Here is an 11,774-nt window from a genome sequence, read left to right as displayed (position 1 = left end):
GACAAAGTTTTTAAAAGATTAAAATAATATTTTTAATGAGCTCTTTAAATTAACAGAAGGTGCTACTTGTGCTACAGACGAACCTTTGATAATTGATAATTGCAGGTATTTAAAACAACATAAGATGAAGTTAAATTCACATTCAAATAACGTGGTCTGAGATTATTTACAAAATAGAGTACAGCTTGCTCAAATAATTAGTGGCGGGTATTTAAACGTCGGTTAGCAAGATGGCTAAAGCCGGAATAAAACTTTGGCAGAGCTGACGACGGTACGCAGCTGCAATGCGAGACCGAGAGGAGCTCTCACTCCAAAACATTCAAGCCTTCGGCTTAAATACACAACTACTATTTTGAATTATGGTGAGGACTACGTAAGGAAGAAGCTAAAGTACAGTTTTAAATCATAATAACTAGTTAATTATGATTTAAAACTTTATTTTAGCTCATTAATTATCATAAAATCCTAGAAATTAAAAATATGCGAGACAGAGAATCTAGAACAAAGTAGTTTGAGTAAACATGAAGCAGTTCTTATTTGGTCGAAATATATGAAACAGATTCAGTCTATCATCAAACAAAACTTAAGCAAAAATCAACCTTAGGTTATTTTCAGTTTTGACTGTCAGCTTGGACAATGGAGACAGATAAGAGGACTTTCTTCTTCAAGATAAGATCATATAGAAGAATAAGATAGATCATAATATTTAAGTCCTCAGTTCATCTTTCAAATTAAATATATTGCTTATCAGTGCTCATTGATAAATGGCACTCTGGGAAATTAAATTCCAGCTATGCTTCTGCACGAACTCGTGTATCTGTGCAAAGAAATGTTTTTCATAATAGTCGTTAGTTTTTATTCTTTCATATTTTGTTGCTAGCTTTATAAAATAAAACGAGCCAGTCCATTATAAAATAAATTATGTGCTCACATACGCAAGAGTTGCTAACGAGTTTATAAATGAAGTACAAGATTGCAGAATTGTATATCTTTAATGGCAAAAAAAGAAAATGGCTCAAGTATGACATTTACACATGACTATTTGTTGATTACCATACTTGAAATCACATCCATAATATTTTCAGCTATGTTCTGACAATGTTATACAATTATTCATGAAGATACAATAAAAAGTACATGATTATCCAAAGTTGTTTTTTTACACTGTGTAATGTGATTAATGATTGGCGATTCATTTTGCAGTTTCTTTACCTTTCTTTTGATATGCTGACATACATCAAAGCAACGTTTATTATTGCCTGCAATAAAGTTCGCTTAAGGGTATTTCTTATGATTTATGGAATTTTCAAAACTTCATTATTGCTTTATGTATAAAAGACAAGTCACCAGATTTTCTTCCCTTCAATACAAATTTGTAGAAATCCAGTCAGATGTACTGCTGACTCTATGATAGATTCCTGGTTGGAACTGTTTGGCACAGGAGTAACCTGCTGATACTATACCAACCAAATACCAAATACCGAAGTGGTTTATCATTAGAGGACCACCTGAATCCCCCTGGAAGAAAGAAAAAAAAATCAAATTAGATATTCCCTTCAGTATTATTTTATGATAGTACATTAGATACTGCCACAAGCACTAATGAGGAACAAACTCATATCAAACTCTCAAACGGCGAAAGTAACAGTTTTGGTAATGCATTGTCTCGTGAAATATGAGTACTGAAACACAGTTAGTACCAAGAACATGGAGAAGGAAAAGCCGTTTTAATCGCAGATGTTTATATGAAATAATGTTTGATATTTACAAGAAGTGTTCAAATGTGTTACCACAAGCTGTAACAAATGCACCACAATAACGACGGAGTGTTTGGAGTCCTCTTAGAGTGCATGTATTGCAGATGCTGGCCTTTCATTCTAACAATTTTTTTAAATACCAATCACTATTGTTTGTAAGTATCGGTAATTAAAATTACTTTTCGATTTCCATGTTTTTCGTTGATACTGTGTTTCAATCAATTCTGTTACCTTCCGTAGAAAAGAAAATAATTCATAATTTTTTTTAATTAAATAAATGTTTACTTTTAAATTAAAAATATAATACATTTTTATAATAAATTTATCGCTTGGCTTTCTCCAGTTTTATAATTTACAAATAATAGAGCATTTCACAACAAATAAAAAATGAAAGAACTAAACAATAAAACTGCATTTATTTCTTGAATGGTATGCCCGCTAAAATAAAGTACTTAATCATTAAGGCGTATTTACTAAATCCTTCTCTAGTTTTTTTAAAATTTTATCTGAGCAGATTCATTCAGAATTTTCATAGTTACTCTGTGTCTCATACTACAACTCCCTTTGTGTAAATCCCTGGAAATAACTATGAACCTGATTCTTCACCGAAAATTTTGCATTAACGTTGGTGACACAACAATATTTTCGACCCCTCGAGTATCTCTCAAACATGATACTCAGTCGAAGAATGGTAAACACTTAGAACTAATTTTCCACTAGGTATCATCAGTTGTACTATGTTTGTTGTACGGGTGATCTTGACCACCATATATAATTATAATGCTTTACTTGTTCTTCCCAATTAAAGGCACTACACTTGCTCACCCCTTTAAATCTGTATTAGGCGGAAGGGGTGTATGTATCAAAAGCGACCCAGAGAAGATTCTTGCCGTAAGGCCCCGGGTTCTCCAATCCACAAGACGGTGGGCTTGAGCTCTCTCTAAAGCACCACTTCGCTACACAGGTTCTCAAAGGTCACTAGACGCGGGGACACGGATACCATGAAGTGTGGGGAAGCATGTTGAAACCTTTCATCTGGCCATCCTGTTAACCGCTTGGATGGCATATGCTACTATCTTCCGGGATAGCATAGACTGCCCTTTCAAATAGAATGAACCGAATCCATGTATTTTATACCCATGAGCAGAGATTAAGAAAATGCATATAATATTACTAAGCCAGCATATACAGCCCTGGGTGGAAATGACCACAATATATAAATAAATGAGCATTTTAGTTTCACCCGTTTTTGCATTATACAGCATTTTCAACGACGGCAGTAATTTCATGCTGAATAAAATGAAAAAAAAATCCTAAAATATCCTCAGAAAAACACTCTTAGGTAAATAGCCTTTGCTTGCTTTGCCATAATCTAAACAATCGAATCCTACTGAAAGTTGATTAGGTTTATTTTCTTACGTGCTTAATTAGATTTATTTTCACACGTCATTTAGATTATAGCCAATTACGTTCAGTCACGTGCTTGACTATAAGCTAAATAACAAAATTCGGCTGTAAGTTAATTTATATTTATTTTTAAAGTAATATGCTTTACTCGAATCTAAATAATCCAATCCAAATGCAAGTTGATTTATTTCGAAAGTCATATGCCTTGCTTATTGTATTGTGGCTTACATAACTCGAAAGAATTTGAAAAATTTTATTCACCAGGAGGATTGGTGCTCAGCGGAGTTGATTCCTGTAGGTCCTAAACCCTTCAGATTTCTTTTTATGGGGGTTTGAGACACAAAGAGTGCATTGAACGCTTATGTGCTGGTGTAGCAGATTCTGCGTGCCCGAATAATGGAGGCGATAGAAAAACAGAACTGCTTATACCAGTGATGCTTTCGAACATGTGGAATCAGATATCGTGCCTAGTATGCCTAGACGTAGACCGAGCTACAAAGGAAAGTCAATAAGTAAGTCACAAGAGGCAACTGCGAAACAATCTAATGAGATACTCATTTGGAAACTATATTTCTCATAATAATGCTTATAATTATTTACACAACCGTTCCACTGTTTTATTAATACTCCAATGCTAGCTGCATAAAATTCTCTGGATTGCTGTCTCAGACATATTCGGTCTTTCTTGAACATCATCATGTGCTAAGTTTTTGCCTCTAAGATGGTTTCTTTAGTGAACCAAACAGGCACTGCTGCTGTTATAGCGTACAGTCCATTTTTTTGAATCAGCCCTCCACCCTCAACGCTGTTAAGTCTGCCTCAATCTAAATCTGGCGCGCACTTGGGTTTTCATCGCAAACCTTGGAGCTGCCTTGAAAAAATTTCTCGACCCACTTCGTGCACGGCTTTAATCGACAAATCCTTTTTTTCCATAAACAGGAAATATTCATTTATGAATATGTTTCGCACGAAGTTCTTTTACCTCGCTTCCAAAGAAAAAAAAACAACCGAAAAAGGATTACAGTATGCTGCTTTTCTCTTGTCGATTCATCGCGTTCCTATTGGCATTTTCAAAGTGAACTCTGTATGTGAAACTGATACTTAGTTAACAAAATGAATAATATGAGCTCACACGGTTTACCTGTCGGCATACATGAAAAATACTAATAGCTATTTTCAAATAAATAATGCAAGTCTGATTTACTTCATGACTTCACCGTATAAATGACGCTCATGTGGAGGTGTACTAAAATTTTTGTGTAATTCTTTCTAGCTATATAAACCACAGGGAAATAAACACATTAATTTTGGTTTATGCTCCATTCTTTTTCATTTTCTTCCCGTACGCATAAGATTATAATTTTACATAGAATACGTGAAACTAGTGTGTTTGAATAAGAATCTCGAGCAAGTATTTCCTTAAAACTTTATTCACATTTTACGTTAGAGCACTCTTCGCATTTAACATAACATAAAATAGAGTTTCACATGACCTTAAATTAAAAAGAAAAGGATATGCTTATTTGTAGATTAGAAAAATACGTTACTTGGCAAGAATCGCGGCCTCCGAATTCATATCCTGCGCACACCATTTCGTCATAAATAACAATATTTATCCCACGTCTCCTGTGCCATCCTTCGCACATTTTATTGTTGATTATGGGTACAGGAACATATTGAAGAATCTTCGGTCTAAGTTTAGAACCTGGAAAGAAATACAAACTTATTAATCGTACACTGTAGAAACAGACTTTAATCAATAAGAGATAGCTTAATGCATAGTAGTAGCTTAATGCATATATCTTTGTTGTAAATGATTTCCATAATTATTTACATAAAACTACTAAAAAGAGAAAGATGTTAATATAAGAGATACTACATTATTCTAATATACAATTTTCGTAATCTTTATTGGTGTTAAGCCTTAAAGGAAAACATTTATACTGTGAAACCTTGGCTCACGAACATAATTCGCTCCTGAGCGTAGTTCGTCACCCGAAATATTCGTAAACCGAAACAGTTTTTCTCATATGAATTAGTGTAAAATGAATTCATCTGTTCCCATATCCCAAATGATTGCTCAAAAAAAGAATACTTTGAATGCAAGTTATTAATGCAAAACTGACGGAATTCATTAAATATAACATACACACACTATTAACATATGCGCAACATGTAATATAATACTACACATATAAAATTAGGAAACTTGAATTAAATTTTATCGTACTTGTATGTAGGAAAGTTGACGGAGTAAGTGGAAAACGCTGAAGAAGTGAAAGGCGCAAAGTGTTATTGTTTGATAGAGAAATCATATTCCGTAAAAATGTCAGACAGCTATGACGCCTCTCCCTCTTAACACCTCTCATCTCTCCTTCAGAATCGCTAGGCTCTTTTCCCATTAATTTTTTTTTAATGTGATTTGTTTCTGTCTACGTTTTGAAATGTTCCTAAAGGAAGACGCGACATAGTCATTGCACAAATTTATGCTACAGCTTGGTGCTGCTTTATCAGGATGATAATATTCTATTAGCCTTTGCACTTTATCCCATTTTGCACAAATTTCACTGAACAACTAATTAGGAATATTCTCAGTTCCGTCGTTTTCAGAAGATATTTCTCTTCACTTAATGAGTTGCACTTAGGAGGCATCATTTATTGCCAGCTTACTTGTTCGTATCTAGCGACATCGTTCGTCATCGAAAACATTTTCCATTTGAAAAATGTGTTTGATTCAAGACTTTCGTAATCCAAAGCTCCATTGTACTATGTTTCTGATAAGTTGCGCACAGTTATAAATGTAGTTAGAGTTGAAAACATATCTTTCAAATAATGCACTGGATGGCAATTCTTTAAAAACACTTTAAGTACATAGCTAGCAAAAACATTATTTTATAAATAAACTTTACTTTCGATTCGTTGGCGACCAGGTTCATGGAGCTTCTTCGGCAAAACGGAGAAAATTTTGACTTTCATATTTCTCTGTTCAAAATACTCACTTTAAACAGTTAGTTGTAGGGGCTATTTCTAATTACTAACAATTAAAAATCTAATTCTCACTCCACAATGTTACCTCAAAGATATGACTGCGAGTTATCAATATTAGCCATTTGAAATATTGAAAGCATATTTTTTTTTCCGGTTGAAACCGTATGGTCTGAAGAAAGAAATGCGGCCCGCTAGAGCCCACAAAGCACGCAACGTTGTGTATAGGAAAAGCGCTCTTACAGGCTTGCGTGTTATTTTGAAATTTACATATTTACTGATTTATTCGCATGTAATTTTGCTATAAGTAAACATTTTACTATAATATGATAGAAATAATTGGTATATATATAAATACAAAATAAGATATACAATACAATGCAAGATTATGAATACATAAATAAAAGTATAAAAATCATTTAGAATTACAATAAATTAAAAGCTTACATTAAGTTAAAAGGTAAATTTTGCAGCTTAGAAAATAATTGGTATGTTTCTGTTAACCGGACAGGACTCAGGAATGTATGTACGTGTGCATGTGCATATATATGTGTGCGTATATACACGCATAACGTATTACGTACATATATACACGCATACTTGAACACATACATCTATACATGCATGCATCCGTACATAAATTTTTGAATCCGGTCCATATAGCAGAAGAATACCAAATATTTAAGCTTTTAAAATTTTTCTAAATTTCTAATATTTTATATTTATATAGTTACAGTTACAATTAGAAAGCTGGAAAAAATATTAAAAATTTTGAAGGGCATAGCCGTTATTTTGTATAAAATTTTGAAGCATGTTACTCCTTTTTTTTTTTGCATGCAAAGCTCAACATTGCACGTTTTGCACACTGTTCCAATTTTAACTGATAAGTGCAGAACTACCCTAGTGGGGCGCCGGTTGCATTGTGCACACGGACGAAAAAAATGCCCAGTTCACAGTTTTACTTCATTTTAAAAATTTACAAACAAGTCTAAAACGTGTATAAAGATAAAAATGATAATATTTCTTCATGATGAGGTTTTTCTATTCTGAAAAACCAAAAATTACTTAGGCCTTAGAAAGTCACGCATTTCAACTCTATTTTAGAAAGAGTTCTATAATTTTCAGTGGCACTGCCATTTATTAAATAAAAATATTAAAGAAATCTGAAAATTACGCCCAAAGAAGCTTTTATTAATGTTTTGTGCGTTACCCTTTATTTATTAAATATCCTGTTTTTAGCACTTAAAACATAAAATTCAATTCAACAACTATATCACAAAATAATTTAAAAAGAGCATACCTTTAGCATTTCCGATACACAGTCTCTGCGCTGGAGATAAAAATGTCCCCCCCCCCACAGTACAGTGTTGCCACTGCTCGCTTTGGAATCGATGAATTTCTTAATCAAAAACTCATAAATGCTTTATAAAATATGAAATAAATAATAAAACAAATTTCAAATTTGGGCTTCCAGATGACCATATTCGGGTGGAGACGTACGTTATTCAACATTTGATGGCTCTAGGTACCGTTGTTTTATCGCAATGAGAGAAACATACATACATTTATGCAGATTCTTCATTATTTAATTTCTTTAACCCTCTGAGCGTTACAGGTTTAGCCTTGAAATTTCAAAGTTTCTCAAAATGTCATGAATAAGTGATATTTTCTTGATTTTAATTAAAAAATGACTCTTTCATTTTGTATCTTGATTCCTTTTCTTCCAATATACATCCAAACTGAAATCAGATGCATTAAAAGCTAGCAGAAATTTTCATGTATAATGAATGTGGAGTCCCTTTAGAACATTCAGCAGGATGCTGCAATTTTGTTTGTACAGAAGTAGCTTGGGTCTCTGCGCAGAAGCAGATCTCTCTTATGCCCCAAACATATTATTTGCCAGATTTATCATTTTTTGATTCAACTGTTCTCTTTTGTCATGATGATATGAAATCAACATTTTCAGAAAATTCATGGTGTTCGAAGCGGCACGATGCCACTCCATGCCAAGTATAAAAAAAGACCTTTTAGTAACATGTAAGAAAATGTCAGGAGCACTAGAGAAGGTGTGTATGTTCTGATGAATGATACTCCGTAAGTTCCTAGAAAAGAATGATTTACGTATAACAAATAGTACTTGCCCTACAAGCATTTTCCACAAAACCTTTGAACACAGGAGTATTTGAAAACGACTTATTAATTACTCTCTTAAAATTAAAAAATGGTTTTCTTGCTAAAATAAGGTAGTTATAATTAATTTAAATGATTAACTGCTAAGTAATTGCTAAAGAACAATTGGCAATAACTAAAAATAATAAAATACGCTTAAAATTAATGAACCACAGATATTACAAATGATCTGCAGTACTTTTCAAAACTCCAAACTCTCCGGTACATCTCAGAACTTCAAAAATAAATGCTGAAATTATATAACTGAATTCTTGAGTGTGGTTTTAGATGATAATTTTCTAAGAAAAATGCCTGACATTTCCCTATTAAATCCAAGTTCATAAATTCTTGAATACTTTAAATTTTATGTTTTTTATGTGGTTTAAAGTTACTGTTTCCTTGACCAATATTACTAAAATATAGTGTTTTAAGAAATTTCCATTATAAGAGTTTTTACAGTGATAAGCTTAAAATTACTCAAACACGTACTAATATTGCTTAAAATTTACTTAAAATTATCTAAAAGTTATTAAAAATGTACTTAAATCTATTCAAAATGTACTTATTTATTTAAAAGTTAATTATTAATTAACAAAAATTTACATAAGACTTAAAATTATTTGACATTTAGGATGTTTTCATAAAAGTATAAATATTATTATTTCTTTTACCTGGTTCTAAGGCTCCCCAACCAGCGGCGTAACCGACAGAGCCTAGAAAATCTGTTCCTTTCTCAGGTAAACAAATAGGTTTCATGTTGAATCGATATCCGACCGGTCTATCCAGTAGCAACACAGCAACATCGAAACGATCAGCTTGAGGAGTGAAACGGAATTTAGGATGAACTTTCACTTCATCGACACCGAAAGTTTCGCTAGGCAAACCTTCCAAATCTGAATTCAGGATATAGTCACCCAGAGTTACTTTAATGTTTCCAGGATTATGCTGCGTTCTGAAAAGATACTGGTTTAAGAAAACCGGCAGATACGATGGCTAACTAAAACTTCAAAGATTTTATTTATAAGGACAAATAGAGTAATTGCGCATTTAGAAATAATATAAATAATTGATGAAAATTAAAAATTATCAGTTATTTAAAATTAGCTAACAAATAAATTAAGAAGTTAATTAACAAATGACATCTGATTAAACATTATAGAAATACATGACCGTTATTTGTTGTCAATAATAATTTGTAATTTATTTCTAAAAATGCTTGTTGCGGTTATGATTTGGAGCAAATTTCCAGAACCAAAGTGAATTAAAGGGTTTTAACATACCACTATGTTTTACACATTTGCGATCATTATTTTCCTTCTTTTAAATACCGACATAACAAGTTTCCTTGTTAAAATAATAAAGGTAAATGGAATACATCTAGCAGAACATCTTGCTCAGGGTGCTGGTCTTTATATTTTTTTATTTATCATTTTCGCGCTTATCTAGTGTATATGGTGCCCACCAGCGGCCGAGCGGTAAAGTCGCTGAACACTGGTAGTTCGGTCCGAGGTTCGAATCCCGCGAACGGGCTGGCTGCATGGGCGTTTTCGTGGTTTTCCCCATGTGTAACGAGCCAGTTTCCTTTAGAAAGTCCTCCACGAAAGGCATCCCTCCCCTTAGGCAGATAGCCCTAGTGTGCTTTGCCATAATTAAATACACACTAGTGTATATGGTAATTTTGTACCAATTCGTTATTTGCACAACGTTAGTTTGTTTGGAAATTTTAGAATAGCTCTGATTTACTAATTATTATTATTTTTTTTGCATTAGCATTGGGCCATGTTATTCGAATTTACTTTAATTACGTTTCAAATTTATTAAATATTATAATTGTAAACTGCATTGAATTAATGCAGTGCATAATTTAAGTTTTACTTTTTAACTTTATTTGCACTTTGTTTAAATTATTTAAGTGTATATATATAATTTTAGAAGTTTGCATTTAATATTGCAGCAAAAATTGATTAAAAATTTTAAATAAAACCTTTGATGATGATTTGTCATAAGCCTTTGATTAAAAGCGACAGTTTTTAGAAAAAAATCAGAAAATTATTAAATTTTGCTAAAAAGTATATAAGGTATTTCTCTCGCCTTCTTGGCATGCCTTCCTGGTGCGACGGTCTGCACGCTGGACGCGTATTCCAGAGGTCCGTGGTTCGATTCCCGGCGAAAGCATTGCATATTTTTCATCTTTACTGCTTCCAAAATACCTAATGTCTTTATAAGTAAATAAATTAAAAATTCTGATTTATTATTATCAGACTGAACCTTCATCAGGAGGCGGTTAAATCTGAAATTACTTCAGCTAGCAACTGGTGCTCCAAAATACGTTTCTGTTCAAATTAATTAATCGAACTCAACCATTCTTTTATTAATAATTAATCTGTGATTCTGACACTTGAGGTGTTATATAACTGAAAAATTAATGCTTTGTTAAAATTTCTCGTGGCACTTGAAGTGGTGTTGCTAGAAATGTAATACTTCATTTTTGCCTTTGATTTCTTTCGGTTGATTTTTTTTATACTTTTCTTTTGATTTTTTCCCTTTAACAGTATTAAACTTTTACGTAGCTATTACGAATTGATTCATTATATAAACTTTAATGTAGATCGAAATTATATAAAAGAAGGGAAATAAAACAAACAGTTCAAATTGCAAGAGATTTTTGTATCGCTCGAAGCATGCATACATAGATTTACAATAAAATAGCCATCAGAATATGAGAACAAAGGAGAAGGTCTGGTGAAACGAAAAACGCAAAAAGTGAAAAAAAAATGATAAAATTATGTGAAAAAAGAAATCCGTTCATAGAAGAATTTGTCTGTCATGAGCCTTCTCATAGGGATAAGGGCAACGCATGACATACAGTTAACGATTATCAGGCAAGTTTCTGAATTTATAGCTTGAAACTTATATAAATGGTAAGTCTAAGGTACATTCTTTACTTCATTTTGACGTACACTAAAGTTTATTTATGTACTGAGGCTTTTAGCATGTATCGTTTTCTTCTCCTTCACTTAATTAAAATTTCAGTTTTATTTATATATGTACATATTAGATACAAATAAGGTTGGTTGAATAAGACAAAGCACTCGAGGCCTATCTGCCTACGGTGAGGAATGCTTTAATAAAGTAACTTCTAAGAAGAACTGTTCGTATTTTTTTGCTTTACACATCGAGAAAATGCCGAAAATATCCATGCAGCCAGTTCATTCGTCACGATTCGAGCCCAGATGGAACTAGCACTGTTCACCAATATTATCTTCTCGGGCACTAGTGGTTCTATATTTTATATTAATAAATAACATATTTTATTAGTATATAACTTTTATTAAATTTATAATCTTTTTTTAGAGGTCTACAATAAGGTATTTTGAGTTTTATATATAATACATCGTTTGAATCGAAGTTATAGGATATTACATTCTGATACATAATGGAAAAGTTCAGAACCAC

General features: G+C 32.5%; 1 protein-coding gene across 2 annotated transcripts in view; it reads right to left on the bottom strand.

The window, feature by feature from the left end:
• Positions 1-973: 973 nt before the first annotated feature.
• LOC118199025 (trypsin-1-like) overlaps positions 974-11,774 on the bottom strand; it is a 124,930-nt gene continuing 114,129 nt past the window's right edge. For both annotated transcript variants that reach the window (XM_035370838.2, XM_035370906.2), the window contains 3 exons: positions 8,990-9,270; positions 4,712-4,869; positions 974-1,518 (listed from right to left, as the gene is read on the bottom strand). In XM_035370838.2, coding sequence (XP_035226729.1) covers positions 1,363-1,518; positions 4,712-4,869; positions 8,990-9,270 — 595 coding nt within the window. In that variant the 3' untranslated portion in view covers positions 974-1,362. The remainder of the gene's footprint in view (positions 1,519-4,711; positions 4,870-8,989; positions 9,271-11,774) is intronic.

Source organism: Stegodyphus dumicola, chromosome X2, assembly GCF_044657685.1.
Source record: "Stegodyphus dumicola isolate Sdum_Otavi_A_Nest chromosome X2, ASM4465768v1".
Classification (NCBI taxonomy): Eukaryota; Metazoa; Arthropoda; class Arachnida; order Araneae; family Eresidae; genus Stegodyphus; species Stegodyphus dumicola.
The sequence above is the reverse complement of the archived record's forward strand: the minus strand, read 5'-3'. Positions and strand labels throughout refer to the sequence as shown.